We start from the raw sequence: 24,627 nt of genomic DNA on the forward strand, positions 1-24,627 counted from the left end.
TCACAGGAGTAGTTTATTTAGACCATTCTTCTTTTTTCTGCTCACGGAATTCTTCGATTAACTCTGTGGACAAAAGAATGAGGGCTGTGGATGTGTAAGATTTCACGACTCTCGTAGAATCCTCAGCATTCTGAATCGCAGCTGTATTTGGTCTGGATGGATTGTTTTGTAGCATGGTGCTTCAGCAAGCCTCCTACATCATCACAAGGCCCCTTCCTGTGACCAGTAGCACTGTATACCCAGTCAGTTGGCACAAGCGACTTACTCAATTCAAACAGCTGGTAATGTTTTTTAAAATGACTAGGTGCATCATCAGAAATAATGATGATCATCTTTGCCACTGTTTGCAGTTGAAGAATTTTGTGCATTGCTAGCAAAGCATGTGCTGAGCCATATCCTGTGTCATCACTTATAACTGCAACACTTGTGGTCTTGTTTTGAAAATATGTCGCTCCTGTAAAAATTGAAACCTGGTCATTACCCCATTGATACCCTTGTACTTCTTGTGGGAGAATTACAGACCAGTTCTCTGCAAAATCACATTGCAGCACTAAACATAGTTATTCAGTCTGTACACACACTTTCACTTCTCCAAAATGTTGTTGCTGCAATTTCTTCAGATGCTGGTGTATTGCTGCTTTCACTGAGCATTTACCAAGTTCATCAATGAAACTGTAAAGGCAACAGTTTTCTTAATTAGTTTATTTTCCTCCCATGTCATACACACAATTTCTGCAGAGTTATCTGCTACGTCTTCAAGGCCAGGTGTCTGTAAAGACAGTCCTCCTTTTCCAGGGCAGTCCCCACATTCTCAAAACAAACAAGTCTCTCGTTTTATGTCACAGACTACTAATGACTTCATATGCACAACCAAAGTGTCAAATGTCATGTGCTCTAGTAAGTTCTTCGAAGTTACCACAAAAAGTTCAAAATTCACACAGTACACACATATACAGTCATCTCTAGGTGGTGTGTGGAACTACCCACTTAGGTCGTAGTGCATAAAATTTTGATCTTCCAACATGTGAAGTTGTGTAGTTGCTCTTATAAATTTCAAAGTTTCTTTAATAGTGCATGGTCATGTAACTCTTCACTTTCACAGCTTTTTGACCTTCAACTGCTACAGTTAGAGTGTCTTTTTTGTTGTCACTCTGGCAAGGACCGTCCCATTTTTCTTCCAGATAAAATGAAGGCACTATTTGAACTTGAGCTGCTTCTACAGGATGACCGTAATAGGGATCTGGTCTTACAAAGACTCGTTTTACAGACCTCACATTTCTTGATTTGTCTACCATGTACTTTGATATTGATGGAACATGGTACAAAATTGTTTTCTTTGAAAATTTCTCTGGAATAATAGTTAAAACTTGCACTTTTACACTGTAGGATGCACAATATTTAACAGCTGAATTGATATTTGTGAAAAATTCCTGCCAAGAGGTGCAACAGTGCCTTGGTTCGTATTGTTCTGAAGATGGAATTTCTACTTTGAAGAGTATGGTCAGTTTTGCTGTAGTGTATTCATCCCTAGCTTTAGTAATTTCTTTGCGCTTTCTTGATGCATAAAGCTTATGACTCGACTTCACTGACCACCGCTTCTTAACACGACTAACTCTTACCTCTGTATTTGACTGATTCAGGGTATTTAATTCTTCCTCTATTGATGCAAAATCTGCATCATCTGTACCAGGGGAGGCTTCACCTAGTTCAGATACTATCATTGTTGTTATTCTGTCAAAACATTTAGAACACAAAAAGTCGTCACTGGGAACAGCTTCACTTTGAAACAGACTTCAAATGATAACACTTATTCCCAGCCTGAACAAAGTCTGTTTTTTTGTTGTCTTATATATCACTCTTTTAGGGACACGCAAATAGTCAGCACACTTCACTCTCCTGTGGCCCCAGTCACAAACATTTCAAACAGTCCTTTCCACAAAACACACTGCAACTGTGTCAACTGGCAAACTCCTCACGAAAACACAGAACTCAATGGATGTCTCAGATTTCTTAGAATCCTCTTCAGTAAACAAATTAGCACTGAAAAACTACAATACAGAAACCTGCAATGAACAACCACGACAAAGAAACTGAGAAGAAACCACAACAAAGTGTAAGAAATATCTGCAACAATGAAAGGGAAAAGAAATAATTGCAATAAAGAAAGTGATAATTAATAACTGCAACAAAGACAATAGAAATAAACATTGTAACGAAGGATTTAGTAAGAAATAACTTCAGTGAAGACATACATTACCCTTGAAAGAAAAAAAAAAAAAGATCTTTTTAAAAATGACTGGTTTCTGCACTATTTCGCTGCGCTACTCACATCAGCTCCTCTGCCTTCATCGTGATGTTTACTGGTGGAGATACTTAAAAAAACAACAGGCACACACAGAAGATCATATACATGAGAGAAAATGGAGATGGATGTGGCACACATTCAAAAAGCCAGCTAGAGCTATTGTGAAGAATGCATTGGAATGTAAATGCTATGGAATAAGGAAGAGAGACAGCCCTATTCTGTGCAAAATGTGACATAACTTGACAATGAAGCTGTAGTCAAAAGAAAGGTACCAGTGTTTCTCTCTTGTAATTCTCTATATGATCTGTCACATGACCCATTCCATTTGAAAATTACGAGTTGTATCCAAGATGGTGGCTTACAGAATGGCTATCATGTTGGTACCACAGACTTACAGGATATCCCTTTTCCCAGCTCATACTACTTGACTATTTATCTGTCTATTTTCATTTTAGATGGTCCATCTTGTACCTTTTTTTAGTTGATGATATCTTTGCAACTGATGAAAAATAGACAACTTTGTAATTTTTCCTACATTCAATAGTGTATGTGTTCGCAGTTAGTAAAATACTGTCAAGGGGCAAGATTCAACTCTTACAGTAAAGTGTACAGTCGTGACTATGAATGGGAGCAAACATCGCATTTGGTACTACTGGGAAACCACCTCAACACCTACAGCGGACCTGGAAGCTCAAAACAAATACCAAGTGAGAAAAGGACCAATCATGAAGCTATCTCAGGTACAGTAAAAATGAGTGTTCTGCATGGATAACAAAAAAGAAAGACAAATTTAAAATTATAACAATGTATGTCATGTACTTTCCAGCACAGTTCGAGCCTTTCGTGTCATGCCAGTTCAGCCCTCTGGGTCTAAATTTTGCATATTATTTAATTTTTGCTTATGTAGCTTATTCTACAATACATAAGTTCTGTGGATTTCTAACATACTCACAAATAAATTGTGAATTGACACCATACAGTTGCGCAGAAAATTGATCCAATTATTTCTAGAAAGACATCGTAAACTTCATCTTTATAGTTAAAAATGACATCATGTCTCTACCACGGTAAAGCAAATGTGGCACAGTGCTTCTTTCTGAACATCGACTGTCTTAGATTACAAAACTAGAATCAGTCACCACATGTATCCGAGCTACAATACCATTAGATCTAGTTTGAGTTTTCTTAATGCAAATATTATTTCAAAGTATATAGAGGATGTTTCACAGAGAATATATGTGTTTCAAGCACATACATTTATTAAACTGTAAGACATACAACTAAGCAATTTGTGGCACACATTTCTGAATCTGTCAAATTTAGATTACAGATGTTCAATATACTCCACCAGTGACACACATAATATCACATCAATACTCGAACTCCGCCCGTACTTGTGTAAGCAAGTCCGTCATCACTGATGTTATGGCAGTACAAATCTTGTTCTTCAACTCTTTTAGATTCTGTTGTATTGTTGGTGCATAACAATCGTCCTTAATGAAACCCCACAGCTAGATGTCACAGAGCGTCCAATCTGGTGCCTGCAGAGGCCAGCTGATACATGCTACTAAGTCACTGGCTGTTTGATGACTAATCCGAGGCTCAGCAGGGTTTCATTAAGATATTCATGCACTTGGCGACCCCAGTGATGGGATGCCTTGCCTTGTTGAAAAATGAATTGTCCTCATTTATCCTCAGAAAGAACCAATTTTGTAACATAGTAGACTGCTGGACTTTAACCACGTTTCCATCAAAGAAAGAAGGCCATAAACAAGAGATTGGGATTTCATACAAAACATTATGACTTTTGGTGAATTTCGTACATGTGGATTTTGTGGGCCCCAAATTTGAACATTGTATTTGTTTACTTTCCCACTAAGGTGAAAAGTAGCTTCAATCACTGAACACAATGCACAAAGCAAAACTGTTGTTATTGTCAATAGCACTCTGAAGCTCATCAGAAAGTGCCTCATGTTTGCACTGCCATCATGATTTAGTGCCTGTAACAGCTGTAACTTCTACAGCTTCATAACCACCTGACATCTCAAAACACCCAACTTGATGTGGTAGGCTGTTGTAACTCCCAATCACGTTGATTTTAACTGAAACTGTTAACGGAAACAACAAGTTTGCTGTAACCAGTGACTGTTTATTTATCTCCACGGTGCGTATCAAAGGTTTAAATGTCCATCATCAGATGGATTTACATTTGTTAGTACAAAATTTGTGTGTGTTGTGTTACAATTTTTTGGAGGAACTTGTGGCACTGTCTCCAGTGGTCACAGGTTCCTTTCACTGTCGTAACACATCACGTGTACATTGTCATATTCTGTAAACAAATATGGCGTCTGGAAACTATTGGGTGCAAGGATCTTATAGCAGAAGAGAAAACATTATCAAATAGTACAAAGAATATACATCGTAACAACATTATTACAGAATAAATTTTAAAGGAGTTAGAGGTGTAATACATGTGTCGGAATAAATACTTCAGGTGGTATAAAAGTCTGATTTTGACAAAATAAAATAGCTTAAACTTCAACCAGGTGAAATGTTACAAACTTTGAGTACAATAATAATATTGGCTACAGTGGTAAAATTATACACAAATAACAATTTTTGGTTGGGATTCATGATACATATGAAAGACTGGAGGCAGAGGGAGAGGGAGAGGGAGAGAAAGTGAGAGGGAGAGTGGAAAGAGTGATTGTATGAGAGCAAACTTTACAAAGCAAGGGGTCTGAAGATTAAATCTGTTACACGTAATAACTGCCCAAAGGTTGGGGTAATACATTGGTTAAAGCTTTAAAATATGTAGATGGATGTACAATTTGTGCCAGTAGTTGATGTACATAGTTTCAAGCTGACAAGGGGTACAAGCTGTTGGTGTGATGATATATCTGTAAATGAGGCCAATCTCTTGTACACTAGGCAGTTTTCATGGTAATATAACTAAATATTTATGGTAAATATTAAGGTGTGTGTGTGTGTGTGTGTGTGTGTGTGTGTGTGTGTGTGTGTGTGCCTTGCAATTTTAATGACGTATGCAGTTGCTGAAAACAGTGATGATACTATTATAAATAATGTCATTTTTGTCTTCTAAGATGGATTCAGGTTGTTTTGTTTGGTGTTTGTATATTTGGAGTGTTTCATGGATGTCTAGTTTTCTGTCTTGTAGTTGGATGTGTAGGGTGCTGATACCTGTGTTGTTAACATGGTGTTTTGTTTCATGCAGGTGGGTAGCTATTGCTGATGTGTGGTATTTTTTCTTTTTTAGTGCTGCCATGTGTCCTTTGAATCTAGTCTCAAATGATCTGCCTGTCTGGCCTATGTAGAAGCAGTCACAGTCCAAACATTCAATTTAGTAGACACCTGTGTGATGAAGTGGGTTTCATGTGCTGATGTTGTGGGGTTACTTCCGTCCAATCTTGTTGTCTGTGGTAAAGGATATGCTTATGCCTTTTTGTTTGAAGACATTGGCAATCTGATACGAAATGTTACCTAGAAAGGGTATTGTATGGAAGATGTTATTTTATTTTTGTTTTTTGTGTTGTGATTGCTTTGCCATTACTGAGTGTTTTAGGGTGTCCACTATGGAGCTTTATAACCATTTGCAATAGCTGTTTGTTTTATTATTTCAATTTCTTGATCACATTGTCTTCAGAGTGGTAGTTGGATAGTTGATTTTGCAGGACCACATTGGAAAGCGGTATAAACTCATGCAACATTTCCACTGGAAACACGAGGGTCGTCAGGACTCCTTCCTTCCTTTATGCACACGTCCTGTGTCCACAAACTGTTGATACCATCTGAGAATGTTCCATCCAATCAGAGGATCAGTTTGGTATCTCAAGTGAAAAATCTTTGCACTGTATTCACAGAATTACATATTGCAAACTTGAGAACAAACAATTATTTCTGCTGCACAGTAGCCATTTTTGCAATATGTGATAGTAACCAAGCAAACAGAAGACAACCGAAAATTTGGTGGCAATGAATATAAACTAGACAATGTATTCAATCCTTCAATAAATGAGCCGTGGTGCACCAATCGATAGTTCTGACAATGTAATACTTTGTAATACGTATATTCTTTTTAAAACATCCTGCATTTAAAATTTTCTACATAAATGTGGTGCAAAGTTGTTTAAATGAATCTTATTTCTCAATCAAATTAAAAGTATACAGAATTGTTTATATCTTCCTTTTAACCTTAGTCACCTTCAATCACCAATAAATGATGTGAAACTTCCTGGTATAAGCACTAGCAAAGCAAAACCTCTTGCATATAAAAAAAATTTCAAGCAGGAAAAACTTGAAATCTTGCTCAAATCTTCCCATCAACAAATTCACCACTCCACCAGTGAAAAAAGAGATGTAACTAAAAAGTAATATAACTAACAGGAAATGAAACAAGAGAAAGTGAGACACACATACCACGGATTAAGTCAGTGGTTTTAAAAAAAAGAAGAAGAAGAAGAAACAACTTACCTTGTCTATCTCAGGAAATATTGTGCTGAGGTTAAAATTTGTCAGAGAGTTGACAGATGTCGGTGGTGAGGAAGGGCGCTGACTGGTCAGCGGCTGATCTTCAGCGAGCAACGGCGAACCCAAGAGGCCGCCCAGGTCCACAAGCTCTGATGATGTAGACGGAATGACTCGTGGCCTGGGCTGGCGCCCACATAATTGCTGTACTGTTTTGTTACTTGATGGCTGAGCCAGTGACTGCTGGGAGTGTGAAACATTCTGATACAAGTTCCCCGGGGCAGACGAGCCAGACACCCAGGGTGGTGGAGGTCGACGAGAGCGGCGCCTTGAGTTCCGAGTCGCCCCAATTTTTCCACTACCACTTCCTTCCACCAACTGGCTGACAGACAGAAAGCAAGGTCTTGGAGGTGTGGCAGCAGATGAGCTGGCACCACCAGATTCTTGTAGACCGGGAAAAGTCGGACCGGATGGACGGCAGTAGCTGTGCTGAGTTGGTGGCAGTGGTGGCCCAGGGAATAGGTTTAAGTCTCGTTGCCTATTGCCTGATGAAGTGTGAGTTGACAGCAATGTTGAGGGTACAGAAGAGGGCAGACAACTGTTATTCTGACCTGCAACAGTGGAAAAGAAGTTTCATGTTCTCTCAGTAAATACACAGATAACGGAAGGCGTAATGGTAAACACACACACACAACACACACAACACACACACACACACACACACACACACACACACAAACACACACACCTATACTGTCCCGGTGTTGCTGCCTGATCCAACACACAATTTCATTTTTATTGAGTCAATATTCTTATTTTTTTATGTCTTGGGGTGTTAAGGTTTCTTTTTTTTATTTGTAGTCTCTCTTCTCAAAAAATGCATAAAAAAACTTAAAACAAGAAAACTAGAAGAGGACTCCTTCGTAGTTTACAATGATACACTTCTCCAAATTACAAATCCTAGAAGAAAAAACACAATTAAACAGTAAACACGATAAAAGAGTATGTGAGCATGTGAGCCTAATGAAATATCTTATATTTTTATCGACTTGAAATTTGTTGCACAGTCACAAGCACCAAACCACGGTTGAAACCACAGAAATCGTGTACTTCTTGGAAAAACAACACCTCACTGTTACCGTAATAATACTTTGATAGTATTTTCTGTTCGGAAACAACTGGTACAAAGGTGATTCTTGATGTTCCCCTGGAGAAATAAGTATTTCATGAGGTTTTGCACTCACAATCTGATGACATCAACATCTTGTTACAATATTTTGTCTGACATCTGCTCGGCCACTTTAAGGTGAGTCCTACACTTTAGATTGCCAGAGCACATCACGTGGTGCACATGCATAGGTTTCCGCTGCATGACCGCCTTCTGTCAAGGTTAATGCCCTCTGTCGAATATTGCTCCATCTAAGGTGTGCAGGCACATATGTAATGGTGACACAATATCACTACAGCCCTGGAACCAATGACCTCACTGTTTGATACCCTCCCTCAAATCATCCAAGCAACTGTTGCACTGCATATGTGCGCTTCAGACTTCTAACAACATCTAAGCAATTATCACTATATCATTTAGTTAATAGAAAATAATTGTGTGTTAATGATCAAAATGATTCGTGAACTTTTAAATACACCAGGTACGTTGGATAGTATTCATTTTCATGTGTTTTTAATGCTCAGATAGATTAGATTAGATTAGATTAGGTCAACTATGTTGGGTAGTATTCATTTTCATGCATTTTTAATGCTCAGATACATTGGATTAGGCCATGGTATGAAGACAGTCTTTACTTTGAGCAAGAAAGGCTTCAATTAAAGAGATATTCTATTTCAATCTCACAAAACCTCACTATCCACTTCACAAATACACAGTAACAGATACAATTAAACACAGTAGTGGATCTGTTTGGCAGGATCTTCACACTGTGTCACAGAAGCACAACCTCAAGTTTGAACCAGTATGTGGCAGCATTTTGTATCTTTTCATAATTACAAAAATGTTTTTCAGCAAAGAACTTCCTCAGGCTTGGAAAAAATGGAAATTTATGGGAGTAAGATCAGGGTTATGAGTTGGATAGTCTCAGGTCCCAACACAACTTTAGCAGGAATCATGTTGTGTGGTGAGCTATACACATGACCAATGTAACAAATGAATATACTGTGACTAATGGCCATTTATACCAGACAGAAACTTGAAGCCCAATTTCCTGCTATTTGTGAGCAGGTGCATTAACCGTTAGGCTATATCAGCATATCTCTAGGCATGACTACTCAGACCTTACTGTCATTGATGCTTCCATCTACGATTGTCAACCCCTACAACCAGTGGTTCTCCCATGGTCTACATGTGAACAGCACCACTGAAGGAATGGATTTGTTCGATGACTGTGACGTACTCGGCCACAAGGAATATATATTGACTCAATTAGATAACTGAATGAAATTGGAAGATGCAATGACATGAAATGATATCAGTGAACACAAACAACAAACGCTGAACCTGTAATACAATAAACAAGTTGTGAATTCAGAAATATCAGAGACAACGACGGTCTGAGCCAGGCCTGGAGGCATGCTCAAACAGCCTATTGATTAAGATGATTGATAGTGAAAAACAAGAATTACAGATTTGAGACCCAGCCTAAAAAAATTTTTCATTAGTCACGACCTACTGATTGCATTTCAGCATTAGTATTACTAAGTAGTTTCACTGATATCACTGTGTGTGTGTGTGTGTGTGTGTGTGTGTGTGTGCGCGCGTCATCCCTTTGGAGGAGAGGGGGGGGGAGTCTATAAAATTTTCTTTCAGGGAAGTCATTTTCATATGAAAGCTAGCAAAGTTCTCAGTACTGTTACATGACTTCAACAACTCAGTGCCTCTACTATTCAGGGAGTTTTCACCTTTGATCCTAAAATTATTTACATTCAACCTGGACTTTAAATTACCATATTCCTGCTACAGCTGTGTTATTAAATCAACCTGAAATACAGATAGGTTGGAGACAGGCACAATGAAAAGACAGTTACACATTAACTTTCGGCCAAAACCTTTGTCAGAAATGAAAAAAAAAAAAAACATAACACATTCATTCACATAAGCAAGCACATCTCACATACAGATGACCACCATCTCCGGCAGCTCGGACCAGAATGCAAATGTCATGTAGAATAGAAGCAGCAGTCTGCAAGGGGTGGGTAAGGGGAAAGGATAACAGGGTATAGCTGGGGAAGAGAAAAGTAGTGTCTGGTGGGCACATGAAGAGAAGGTGATAGGACTGAAGGGGTGGAAACTGTTGGGTGGAGGATATGGGGACAGTAGATTACTGAAGGTTGAAGCCGGGCTAATTTGAGGAGTGGAGAATATGTTGTAAAGATAAATCTGATTTGCATAGTTCAGGAAAGGTGGTGGTCGAGGGGAGGATCCACATGGCTCAGGCAGTGAAACTGTCATTGAAAACAAGCATGTTACGTTTAGCTGCATGTTGTGCCACGGAGTGTTCTTGGCCACAATTTGGCGGTGGACAGTCATACTCGTGGACAGATGGCTGGTAGTCACACCAATATAAGAAGCTGTGCAATAACTACAGCAGAGCCAGTATATGACATGTATGCTTTCATATGTGGCCTGGCCTCTGATGGGGTAGGGTAAGCCTGCAACAGGACTGGAATTTGAAGTCCTGGGTGGGTTGATTGGGCAAGTCTTCCACCTAGGTCTTCCCCAGGGATATGATCCCTGTGGTAAGAGGTTGGGATTGGGAGTGGCATAGGAATGGATTAGGATGTGTGAAAGTTTCATGGGCAATGGAACACTTTAGGGGGGCACCTGGAGGAGCATTCCAAACACCACCTCCATAAGTTATCCAATTTGCTGACATCCTTTACCGCCAGGGCACCACAATACAACCCCTATCTAACACACAGTTCTCCTCCTTGGCAACCCCTCAAAGCACCTAGAAACTGGCACACTGACCTTCTGAACTTGCCACGTCCCCAAAACCCACTACCAACACCCACCAAATCCAGAGCCAAAACATTCCTGTAACACTGTTGTTAACCTTTCTGCCAAAACCCTCAGCCCCACAGAAGTTTCAGTCCTATCCAAAGGCCTCACCTTTAGCCCTACACCCAAATTTAATCAGGTTGGACTTATGATGACCTACTCTCCTTCTCCTGATCCCTGCAATGGAAACACTTCTTTGTCCCAAATCCGTCCAACTAAATCCAACCTAATCCCAACATTGACCCCTGCTTCTATAAGTTCATACCACCATCCAACCACGATCCTTCACCCCTCCCACCTAATCATCCACTGTTCACCTTCCAGGAATTCCTAACACCCAACTTGGCCTCACCATCCTTCCCCCTTGAACACTAACCTTTCAGTAGAAGAAAGGACAGCCATGCACACAATCAAAACAAATCCTGACCTAATCATCCTACCTGAATGCAAAGGCTCCACCATTGTTGTTATGAATTGCAGTGACTACCTGGCAGAAGGTCTCTGCCAATATTCTGACTCCTCCACTTACAAACCCTGAGGAGTCATCCCATCCCAGAAGTCCAACATAACCTCCAATCCATGCTTAAAGCCTTAGGGTCTTCCAAGAACCTCTCTCCTGAATCAATTTCCCTCCTCACCCCTATGACACCATGCACTCCCACTTTCTACATGCTCCACAAAATCCAACAATCCTGAACACCCCATAGTAGCTGGTTATTGTGCCCCTGAGAGAAAATCAGGGTGTCCAGTAATGGATCATTTTCAAATTCAAGGTTTTTTCCAGGTTTTTCAAAACAAATTTTTTCCATGTAAAAGCCTAAAACATCCTTGTCTTCAAAACTTTACATTCATAATTATTAGAATATGCATAATTAATTATCAGTTATTTCTTAAGTAGTATAAATCAAAGATTCAAATTAAAATATTTTTAAAATATTTAGAAGCTTTATTTTGATTTACAGGAAATGATAAAAACAAAACAAAAAATTACAAATTCTTTTTTTACAAATATATATATTCATTGTAACTTGCCGTTTAAAGGGAAGAAACAACAGAAATTTGTTGTGATAAAAATGAATAAATCATTTCTCTAAATTTTCTATCTCTAACAAAATCTTTGAGGTGTCATGCAACATATGAGCTCTTTATGTTTCTAATTCTTTGATTTCAGTTCAATTTCATTTGTTCAATAATCTTCCCTCCTTTTCTTTTTCCTTCCTTCACCTAACATTTCATATTGTCTTTGCACAAAGAATGTGCATTGCAGAAACAGAGTATAAGACTTTCGTTGAAGTTGAAATTGTCAACTCCATTTTTGTCCTAAACTGCATCACATGCGTAACTTTGACCAATAAGGCTTTTTTTCTGTTTGATTTTCAACTATAATTTCAGAGTTTACAGAAAAACCTCACTCAACAGAAGCATTTCCATGTGAGATTATTAAAATAATTTGCACAAATTCTCGGAAATTTGGACAATGCTTTGAATATAATTTGATTACATTAATCCAGAATTTATCAAGATAATCTTCACTTCTCTTGCAACATTTCACTTCTTCTTCAATTCTTTTTTCTCTGTAGATCTTCACAAATTCAAGTTTGACACAGTCTGCCTTTGAATCAGACATTCTTCCGTTTGATGTAAAAATTTCAAGACATACTGTCAATCTTCTATGAACTACTTCCTGGTTTAATCGTTAAAGATGAGTCTTTGCTTTTTGACATCTATTTTCACAACTCGCTGCATATGTTCATAAGATCATGTGTTACATACTACAGAAATGGAGCCATTGGGACATCACTCTGAAAGTGGAGTACAAATAGTTCCAACAAGTGTGCTGTTGAACTGATAAACGTCAGTTTTGAAATTAGCAATTTGTCATTGACAGCTTCAGAAGCAACTCTGAAACTTGATGACTGAGGAATAGTTTTTGATCTCTTTATCTCAGTAACATAAATTTGAATATGTTCAAGAATTTCCACAGCTTTTTCAGCTGCACTGGTGTTTTCGAGCTATCTTATTACACAAAATGACAAAGGAAAAGATGAAGATCTGATATCTCAGTGTATTATGACCTCCGTGCAGGTAAATCATGAAATAAATAGTAAAGTACTCTCAAAAATGACACAATTTCCCAATTAATTTTGGACACGCCTGTTTTTAAAGCACGATGTAATACACGTAAATTGTTTGTTTGTCTCAGTTGTAGACAATCGAAGGATTCTTTTAGTTACTTGTTAAAGTCATTCAAATCCATGTTTGGTCCATTCACTGATAGCTGCAATTTTGTTTTTAGGTTTCCCAAACCCAACGATCTTCTTACGTCTTCAAGCTAATTATTTGCCCCTGTACGTTTCAGAAAAAAAAATTCAAGGTAATGTATTGTTATTGATGATTTAACACGGTCCCAAAATCATACATATAAATCCATCTAGGTATTTCGAGAAACAGTATTCATACTTTCATCAAATACAAGTACAATAATTTGACGTTTGTCAATGAGGTCAGCAAGTTTATGTCTCACGTATGATGTCAGTCCATATACAATGCTGTAACAAAGTTTTGATTTTTGTAATTTCATTTTCTTTGCAATTTGACTGTCCATAAATAATAAAGGAAATATTGTTACACAGTCCATTGAGCCACGAACAGACAAAGGACTCCTGATGGTTCGCAAACGCCACAAAATTTCAGGTCGGTAACGTCATATGATGGTAAATATGACCGCACTGTAGACTGTTTCCCTGGATCGTTCTGTGCCTTTGAATATACTGCTTTTTATTTTATACGGGGCCTCCTATTAAAAACAACACAATCTATTTTAGCTAGTGAATAATACACATTTGCAAATTAATAAATGTACTTCATACTATGAATTGTTCATATTTCTTGAAATTGGGTTGAAATTTCCACCTCCCTCCTTTGTTTAAAAAATAAAAATAACATGCTCATACACACACAAAACGCTGTGCAAGCAGTTAGTGTCTCTCCGTCCCCATTTTCTTCTGTAGTCTAGCTCTAACTTTTTTCACTGCATATATTAAGAAAGCAACTGAGGTTTTTTTGTATCTACTATTGAGAAGAATCTTGCGTATGTAAAAGGGCAAATGTGATTCTACAGTCTGAACCCGTATGATAATCAAACTTGCTTTTGGGTTGTACAGATAACATCACACTTACTAAACAGCCAACAGTCAAAACAGGTTCCAGTTGCAAGTTGCCTAACAGCTTCCACGGGCAACAAAAATTTTATTTTCTGTATTTCACATAATTAATGACCAAATTTAGAAATTTAAAATGCTGTTATAATCTACTGGTTAAGAGATATAATCTTATGTTAAATGTTTAACAAAATAAATCAAGTATTACAGTGAGAAATTATGCACAAATGTTGACAGGGCAGCTCACAGCGTGCAAATTACCCAGAGTATATTCATCCAGTATTTGAGAATGAGAGCGCTTAGCAACTTACAATGAACTTTATACCTTATTTAATACCGTTTCTAAACTTTTGCTCGCTTATAGATCCATACAATAACGAGAGAAACAGTTCATGGCTTAGTAAAAGTTTGCCGTTTTAGCTTCAAGCATGAAGTTTTAATTTGTTACCTCTTTACTACCAGTATATTTCTTTCAGACGTTTGAAGCCATTTTACACATGGGATTTCAATTATTTAAGGAATGGGGGGTGGGGGGTGTTACTGGTTCGTCCCTAAACTAAACCATTGAAGACTATTGTCCCTCTCCAGAAGAATGAGTAAAGAACAAAGATAAATTCTCATCTGTTTTATAAAATGGTATTGCTCTTAAACATTCTATTTTTACAGATTTTATATCTGATAATAAATTAATTTGTGATATTTCATACAATCTTACACATACCGGTACTAAAAGTAGATGATTTAAAAAATTGTGAGTTGTGTAAAAGTTATTTGTAAAAATACCTTACAGTGATGTACAATTGACTGTGTCGAAGTTTGTTTTTGAAGGGTTAGAACATTGCATGAATGCATCTAGTGGCAGCGACTTCTGTAAATCTGCCTTGAAACTCTGGTGCTTTAAGCTCTTGGAATGACTTACCGAAGCACAACCGTGCTGGAAATGTTGATCACTTTCTTGCACCAAGTACAAATAGCATTTGTGCTGTTTTTGGAATCAGGAACAACCCACGGAAAAAGAAGTTCAAAAGACTTACGATACTGCAGTGCACTTGTGAGTGAGTTCACATTTTTCAGATCTCAACATCCCCAAGACGAAAACACTATTTTAAATAAACTGCTGGTGCAGACTTGTTAAAAATCATACTACAATATTGTCCTGATAGTTCTCTTTCCAATTATTTTTGGTTATACAATGTTAGAACTGTGGTTACCAGACATGCGTCCTTTTATTTGACGGTCTACACAGATTTTCTTTATTTATGTCGTTAATGGGTTTTCTTTCTACCTTTATTCAATTACTTAAAAATGAAAGTACTACCAAATACATGAATGCATTTGAAGGAAAGTTTTTTAACTTGATCTGTGTGGGTGCATGAGTGGAAAAATGAGGAAAGAAGAATCTACTTCTGGCCTATCCATATCTCCGACACTGTCAACACAGGGTGAAGCAAAGAAAATTATTATAACATCTCGCAGTGTTGCGAACAGAAGATAACACAAACAGGAGATTACATGAAAAAAAGGGTGAATAATTACTTAATACCAACAACTGTATAAACACCATAAAATGAGACGCAATCACAAATGTCTAACACATCCTTTGCCTCCTCCTGTTCGTATACTTAGTGTTACAACAACCCTTATTTAATGTCATTACTACTCGAAGTTATTGCCAGTCTGCTCAATGAAATGGCCAAGCAAGCATTCACAAGCTACAGATTTATTGACATAAGATTGCAGATTACCCCATGGTAAAACCAAAGGGTAACTGTAACTTCTACACTCATAATATTATGTCAGTCTGCTGCCATCAAGCAGTCATTCAGCCCCAAAGATCTGTTCGATTCATATCAGTACAAGTCATTATTTTACGTGACTATGACATCTTGTTTTCAATCACTGCAAACTACAACACTCTAACAGCTGCTACATTAAGTGTTACAACAGGCTTAATGTAATTTTGGAAATTATATATGTATATGAACGTCTCTATAAAACATTTTTACAAAACTTATTACTCTCGTGTATTTCTAAGATAGTAGCTGATCTGTACTTTATGCCCAGACTCTGAAGCAACGAATTCTCCTCTATCACCACACCTTTCGCACAGTAGCATCAATCAGCTTCCTCAGATCCCTGCCTCATGGGATAGCTCGATGAATATAAAAAGTTACGAGTCATTGTGTAAACATTGGATCACCAAGGTGTATTATGTGTGTAACACGTAGAGTCCCCTTTGAAAACTCAAATGCTATTTGAAATATCACAGACAGTTTAAAATGATAATATATCTGTATGGGTACAGTAGCGGAAAAACTTTAAAAAATCAAGGTTTTTAAATAAACTTTAAAGTTTTTTCCTGGTTTTTTCACAATTTTGAAAATTCCCGGCTTTTTCCAAGGGGTTTCAAGATTTCAAGGATTAGTGGACACCCTGAACTTTGGCCCTCACTGACCAACACCTCCAACCAAATGCCAGTAATCTAGCCTCCTATGTCAAAGATATCAAGAACTTCCTTCATCAGTTCTCCACTATCCCCACCACGTTACCTCCTGGGTTCCTACTCATCACTGTTGATGCCACCTCCCTAGATATCACCATCCCTCATGTCCATGGTCTTCCTGCTACTGAACACTAGCTTCCCAATGTCCTTCAGACTCCAATCCCATTATCTAATTCCCACACACCTTATTAACTTTTTCCTCCTTTGAAGGGAAGGTAAACAAACAAACCTGCGACCCAACCATGGGCACCGGCATTGCACCCTCCTATGCCAAACTGTTTGTGGGAATCTGGAGGAGACCTTCCTAGCCTCCCAAAATGCCAATCATGGTGTGATTCAGGTTCATTAATGATGTCTTCATGATCTGGACACAGGGACAAGGCACACCACTTTCATTCAGTCACAACTTCAGTGTCTTCTCAGCCATCCGCTTCACCTGGTCTTCCTCAACCAAGTGTGCTATCATTCTGCATGTTGACCCCTGCCTCTCTGATGACTCCATCCACACCTCTATCCACATTAAACCTACCAACCACCAATAGTACCTGCATTTCAACAGCTGTCATCTCTTCCACACCAAAAAAATCCCTCCCACACAACCTGGCCACCTGGGGACAGCATATCTGCAGTGACAAGAACTCCCTTGCCCAGTATCCTGAGGGTCTCATCAAGACCTTCACAGACAAACACTATCCCGAGACCTAGTCCGCATACAATATCCCATGTTATTTCCTCTCGCATCCCCAATCTTCTGAGACCCCTAAGAACCAGCTACAAAGAAGTACCCCTTTCATCACCCTGTACCACCCTGGACTGGAATAACTGGATCACATCCTCCACCAGAGCTTTAATTACCTATCATCATACTCTCAAATGAGGGGCAGCCTACCCAAGATCCTTCCCACCCCTCCTAAAGTAACGTTCTGTCACCCACCCAACCCCCACAGCATCCTAGTTCATCCCTATGCAGAGATCATATCTCTGTGGAAGAGCCAGGTGCAAGACCTGCCCAATTCACCCACCCATAACTTCCTATTACAGAACTGTCACAGGATTATCCCACCTCATCAGATGCCGGGCCACCAATGAAAGCATCCATGTCACATACCAGCTCTGCTATAATCACTGCAGAGCTTTTAATATTGGTATGACTACCAACTTGCTGTCCACCAGGATGAACGGCCATCACCAAATTGTGGCCAGGGGTAAAGTTGACCACCCTGTGGCACAACATGCAGCTGAACATAATGTACTTCATTTTAATGGCTGCTTCACTACCTGAGCCATCTGAATCCTTCCCTCCACCACTCGCTTCTCTGAACTGCACAGATTGCAGGTATATTACAACACATTCTCCGTTCCCAAAATTATCCCAGCCTCAACCTCTGGTAACATACTTCCCTCACACTCCCCACCCAACAGTTTCCATTCCCTCTGTCCCAACGCCTCCTCCCTAGTCTTGTCTCCCACCCTCTTCGTGTGCCACCCTCTGTCAATGACCCGCCAATCTTTCTCCCTCCCCACTCCCAACCTTTTCCATTCGCCATTCCCCCACCCCACCTCTCCCCCGTCCTCTCCCCACTTCCGCTTGACATTGTGCCTGTTGGCAATCTAGTCCCTGCATGCTCCGCCAGGTAGCACTTTTCTATCCCCCCCACCTGCATCCTGCTATCCCTTCCCCTGCCCCTCCCCCTCCAGACTGATGCTTCTGTTCTACATGAACAAGAGTTGTTGAAGATCGCAGTCTCATGCGTGTGAGGTGTGCTTGCTTGTGTGAATGAATGTGTGTCCTGACAAAGGCTTTAGCTGAAAACTAATGTGTAGTTGTCTTTTCATTGTACCAGTCTACAACTGAACATGTCATCTTTAAAGTATGTAGCAATCTATCTTTTTCTTATATTGTTGATATTCAAACCCGAAGTTTCCATTGTTTAAAATACAGACAGACTAGGACAAATAATCAAACAATGGCTGTAAGCTGCAGGTCACCATGATAGAAATGCATAGGCCAACCAGCCTGAAAACAAATTCAAATCTTTAAACTTGTACTTTGTTCTTCTTGTTATTTACTGAAACAGAGGGTATACGTTAAAAATGTAGCATACATAGGTGAGCCAACTGCCAAAGGACAAACAAAGAGCACCTTAGTACAGTACCTTGTCAAAGCTATATTAAAATTAGTTATTCTGGATCAGTAGCTATGCCACAGCCAGATCTCTTGCTTGTTGCTCTTCAACACTAGCGGCTCTTGCTCCCACTGATACACGATCCTTTACCTCAGAGAAAGGTGACAGCATATATATGTGAGTGTGGGGGGGGGGGGGGGGGGGGGAGGGGGGGAGACAAGACTAGGGAGGAGGCATTAGGAAAGAGGGAATGGAAACTGTTGGGTGGGGGGTGTGAGGGTAGTATGTTACTGTGCCACAATATAACCCATGCACGCATTCTCAGCAGTTTCATCAGTAGTCTCATTTCTGTAAATTCGTATGTGGCCTGGTACCCAGCAGAATAATTCCATGCCTTGTGTTTGTAAGTGGAAAATGGCATGCTGTGTGATCTAGATTTCTTTCTCTGCAACATAAATACACTCAAGACCTTGAAGGGAAATTTAATTTCATGGCTTATTACGTTTCGCCTACTTCAGTGCCCTTGATTATATATAATTCTGTATTGAACACATCAAATTCATTAGGTACATGAATCCCAATAGCATAAGCAGGAAGGAAGATTTTAATTTAACATTCTGCTAATGACGAGGTCATTAGAGATTGAGAACTAACTTGAATTGGGAATGAAGCCTTTTTATGGGAAGTAACATGGCTTTTGCCTTGGGCGATTTGGAGAAAATAAGGAAAACTTCAGAAAACCTAAATATGTATGGCCAGATAGGGATTTGAACCCCCACTGCCCTAAATGTGAGTCCAATGTCTTACTGCTCCATCACCTAATTGTTACATATTCAGAAGATATCTTTGAGTAGTTGATGGAGTCCCAGCTTATACACTGATCAGCCAAAACATTAAGACCGCTGCCCACTGTGACATTCGATGTCACCTGGTGGTGGTGTGGGCACCATGACACAGTAACAAAAGTATGTAAGTAGAGCAGACATGGACTGTGAATCACCCTAGCAAAGATACAGGCTGCGAATGAGGAACTCCATTCAGATAAGAGAATTTGATGAAAGCGTAAAATGCAGGTGCACATGTCAAGTTTTCAGAGCACACTATTCATCGTACATTGTCGAATATGGAGCTCTGCAGCAGACTACCCCAATGTGTTCACATGCTGACTCAATGACACTGTCATTTACGATTGCAGTGGGCACAGGACCATTGGGATTCAGCTGTTGATCAATGGAAACATGTCAGTTCTTTGGGTGAATCACACTTTTACAGCATTGGCTCAATGGTCATCGACACAAATGCTGTCACTGAGGAGAACAGCGGCTTCAAATGTGCAGCACGCCAGGAACCTGTGGTAGCAATTGAAGACAAGCTGACAGCTGCAAATCACCTGCATCCCTTCACACATGATGTCTTCCCCGATGGTGATGTTATCTTTTAGCAGTACAATCGTCCATGTCTCAGAGACAGAACTGTGTTCCAGTGGTTTGAGGAGCATTACAGTGAACCCATGTTAATGTATTGGTGACCAAGTTCATGACCAAATTCACCTGATGCAAATCCTATGGAACCCATCTGTGTCGCTATTGGGCACTATCGCCTCATACACAAATCAGCAGTTCATTATTTGTGCAAATTACATAACCTTTGTGTAGACATCTAATGCCACATACCTCCACAAACCTACCAACAAACTGTCAGATCCCTGATACTGCGTATTGGGGAGTAACTAACTATGAAACAGGAAAAATTCTTACAACATACCACAACAAGATACAATAAAGTTGTCCATGGCTGAGCCAACATTAAACTGTCTGTAGCTCCTCATATAACTGGCTGTTTAAGTTTATTCACGAGGAAGGCAAGGGCCCAACTTAAACAGGACCCTGTGTGATGAAGCCCAGTCATGTTGAATCCAGTCTCCAGATTGAAGGTAGCTTTAGTTAGTAACCACTTAAAGTAAGTTATAAATTTTTTAAAATGTATATACACTGTGACAAAAGTCATGGGATAGTGATACGTACATATACACACAGTGGTAGTATTGGGTACAGAAGGTATAAAAGGGCAGTGCATTGGGAGAGCTGTCATTAATACTCAGGTCATTCATGTTAAAAGGTTTCCGACACGATTACAGCTGCACAACAGGAACTAACAGACTTTGAACATGGAATGGTAGCTGGAACTAGGCACATGGGACATTCCATTTCAGAAATTATTAGAGAATTCAGTATTCTAAGATCGACAGTATGTCGAGAAATTTCAGGCATTACCTCTCAGCACAGACAATGTAGTGGCCAACAGCCTTCACTTAATGACCAAGAGTGGCAGTGTTTGCACAGTTGTCAGTGCTAAGAGACAAACGACAATGTGTGAAATCAATGCAGAACCCAATTATGGACAGGCGACAAACATATCTGTTGGGTCAATGGAGCAAAATCTGGCATTAATGATCTATGGCAGCAGACAGCTGACGCAAATGACTTTGCTAACAGCATGACATTATCTGCAGTGCCGCTCCTGGGCTTGTGACCATATCAATTAGATTCTAGATGACTGGAAAATGGTGGCTTGGTCAGATGAATCCTGATTTCAATTGGTAACAGCTGATGGTAGGGTTCGAGGGTGACGCAGACCCCATGAAGTCATGGCCCCAAGTTGTCAACATTGCACTGTGCAAGCTGGTGGTGGCTCTGTAATGGTGTGGACTCTGTTTACATGGTATGGACTCGGTCCTCTGGTCCAACTGAACTGATCACTGACTGGAAATGATTGTGTCTGGCAATTTGGGAGACCATTTGCAGTCATTTGTGGGCTTCACATTCCCAAATAACGATGGAATTTTTATGGATGACAACATGCCATGTCAGCGGAACAAATTGTTCACGATTGATTTGGAGAACATTCTGCACAATTTGAGTGAATGATTTGGCCACCCAGACTGCTCAACGCGAATTCCATCTAACATTTATGGGACATATCACAAGAGGTCAGTTCGTGCACAAAATCCTCCACGGGCAATACTTTTGCAATTATGGATGGCTATAGAGGCAGCATGGCTCAACATTTCTGATAGGTACTTCCAATGGCTTGTTGAGTCCATGCCTCCTCAGGCTTCTGCATTATGCCAGGCAAAAGGAGGTCCAACATGATATTAGGAGGCATTACATATTTCTGTCGCCTCATTGTACATATATAAAAAATGTCATTTGCAATTACAGACAGAACTTTCTAAGCATTTTACTATAAACACAGTAAAAAGCAGCACAAAGCAAAGGCTGAATGAAACTAGTTAGGTGGATAGACTATTATTATTATTATTATTATTATTATTATTATTATTATTATTATTATTATTATATCATCATCATCGTCATTATCATTAAATAAGTAAATTGATCCACAAACCTGGTATGTTGGCCACTGATGATGCAGTAGGAATTAGTGATGACGAGAAGAATGGTGCTGAGCCTGATGAGAAATCACTGTTGGTTGTCGTCACATGGGGTGGACAGAAGAGTGATGATGAAGCTGCATCTCCCATGACGTTGGAACCAGACATCAATAAAACTGATGGTGAACTGTCATGGACAGTAGGTCCTGATGATGGAAATGATTGAAATATTGTTCCAGAGCAAAAGCTGTTCCCAGCATCACGTGAAAATAAATGTGAAGCAGTGTTCGGAGGCAAGGTACCTAAATGCGTGCCTCCTGAGACCGGTTTTACTGTCGACGGTAATGGTGGCTGCAAGCTAAGAGATTTACCACAGGTATCAGAAGGTGTCGGGAGAAGTGCTGGTGGAATGCCGGCAAGTGGCCGATCAGTGGAATTCTGGTGAGTTACAGACATTGTATTAATGGATGGTACGCCAACAGAAGACTGGTTTGAACCACGGGCAGCGACGGACGTAAGAAGAGGTGCCAAGCTACTTCCACTCTGGCCTACATGACTGGCAGAAGTTGTCAAGAGCATTGGTGGTATACTGACATTATCCTGTCCCAACAGATTGCTTGTGGTGGATTGAAACAACAAAGATGATTGGTTGCCTGTAGTAATAGTGGTGGCAGGAAAAAGAGAAGATTGCACCTGAGGGAAACTGCTAGCACGACTCGAAGCTGGAGTGAAAATGTTTGACGCCATAGAATTTCCATTGGTATTGTAAGTGCCACTGGACACAGGAGGAGGGAATAAACTGTGTGTGCTACTAGCAGTTTCTCTGTGATTACAAGTTACTGGAGGGAATAGGGATGAGGTTACGGGTGGTAATATAACAGGCTGACTCGTCTGACTAGTAACTGATGTAAATAATGTTGTTGCTGTCGCTGTTTGGCCATTCACATGGCCACACTGTGATGGGAAAAGTGCTGATGATGGAAGAGGCGTATTATTCTGTGTTTGCATTTGACTGGATGTAGCAGGTGGGAAGAATAATGAAGATATTTGCTGCGTACTGCAACGTGTATCAGGTGTAGTCATCCAATTTACAGGAGCCCTCGAGTGAGTGTTTGTTGAGAGGGTGCCTTCTCCAGGCATACTTGATGCTGGTTTGCAGCTGTTGTACTGAACAGAACTTGGAGTAGACTTGTGGGTTTCACAGGCCACTGATGTCGGTCCTCTCTTGTAGATTTCTGGCTGATAAGAATGTTGAACTTTTCTGTAATTCTCAACCTTGTTTGATCTCAGAGCTGACTTGTAATTGTCAAGACTGAGACAAGCTGGTCCAGGCTTAGAAGCCTGCTCACAATGAGAGGAAACAGCTAAGAATCTGTAACTATCTTGCTTGAATGACGAAGCCACATTTGCATTATAGCTATTGATTCCATCTGATGTAATTAAATGTTTGCCATTGCTAGGTTTTTCTGTGACTATATTTTGTTTGAATTGTTCCTTTTGATTTGCATGAAAGTCTGGCTTAAAATGGCCACACTGACCCAAAGGTGGAATATCAGCCGCATGACTCTCCTGGCTCGTCCTGTAGACATCACTTCGTACAATTCCTGGTGCCGAGTGATACAAATCAAACTGCGATGACGACTGAGGCTTGAATTTATCATGCAATAATGGTGTTCGACTAAATGCTTCACCACACACAGATGATGATGCTACACTGTAACTGTTCTGAGGCACAGGGCTTGATGTTTGTTTGTAATTTTGACTTTCACTGGTGCGTGATACTACCTGTGCATGTGACGTCATTAACTTGTAAGTATTACTTTGAGGTAGAGGAAATTTTTTATACGATTCAGAGGCAACTGACACTGCTGCTCTGTAATTACCATAATCACCTTTCGATGTATCACTGCCCAACTCTCTCTGATTGTTTGGCAACGACATCTTGTATGAGCTCTGTTGCAAAGTGTTGTTCTGAACAGATGAAGGCATTAAAGAATTAATTACACCTCGAGATGACACTGTTTCTTGGCCTGTTTCATTTGTAATAGGAAATGAATAACCTGGACCAATCCCTTGAGAATGTCTCAATACTTCAGATGCACAGTCCTTTAGTTGTTGCTGTCCTGTTTTGCATACAGATGAACTTCGTCCACAATTCTTGGCACTGTTGATGTCAATGCCAATCTTTGTTGTAGGAGGAGAGATATTTGGCAAAAATACATCTGAGGAGTTTCGCAAACTTGTAAAATTCTCATTGTGGGAAATATTTGATACAGCAGCCACTGGTGGGATTGTACTCCATGACAGAATTCCAAAGTTTGAGGAGCTGTTGGCCATCGAGAAGGATGACATGGTTGTAGATTTTACGTCTTCTGCAAATGAAGATATCTGAGGAACTGGCAATGCAGTGAAATCTGTACAACTGAAGCTGTTCACTGGTAAATTCTGCATACTTGTTGCTGACTGATTATTGCCACTGAATCTTCCTGCACTGGTGGTCACAGAAACATGACTAACACTGCTGGTACTCTGCAAATTTTGAGAAATGCTTTGAACACAAAGTGCAGGCAGCGGTGTTTTGAATAAGTCACTGCCACAATTGTTCACCTTATGAATTCCTGAGCCCAGAGTATCTGACTGC

At 39.8% G+C, this 24,627-nt stretch overlaps 2 protein-coding genes across 2 annotated transcripts in view; both read right to left on the bottom strand.

Annotated features, from left to right (window-relative positions):
* The window catches only part of LOC126251537 (nuclear pore complex protein DDB_G0274915-like), an 86,652-nt gene extending 62,122 nt beyond the window's left edge, over positions 1-24,530 (bottom strand). Inside the window, exons 1-2 of the mRNA XM_049952045.1 lie at positions 22,001-24,530; positions 6,797-7,401 (exon numbers count right to left, since the gene is read on the bottom strand). Of these exons, the coding sequence (XP_049808002.1) occupies positions 6,797-7,401; positions 22,001-24,437 (3,042 nt within the window). The 5' untranslated portion in view covers positions 24,438-24,530. The remainder of the gene's footprint in view (positions 1-6,796; positions 7,402-22,000) is intronic.
* The window catches only part of LOC126252144 (uncharacterized), a 48,831-nt gene continuing 48,702 nt past the window's right edge, over positions 24,499-24,627 (bottom strand). Inside the window, exon 6 of the mRNA XM_049953011.1 lies at positions 24,499-24,515. Coding sequence (XP_049808968.1) covers positions 24,499-24,515 — 17 coding nt within the window. The remainder of the gene's footprint in view (positions 24,516-24,627) is intronic.

The sequence above is a fragment of the Schistocerca nitens genome, chromosome 4 (assembly GCF_023898315.1).
Source record: "Schistocerca nitens isolate TAMUIC-IGC-003100 chromosome 4, iqSchNite1.1, whole genome shotgun sequence".
Taxonomy (NCBI): domain Eukaryota; kingdom Metazoa; phylum Arthropoda; class Insecta; order Orthoptera; family Acrididae; genus Schistocerca; species Schistocerca nitens.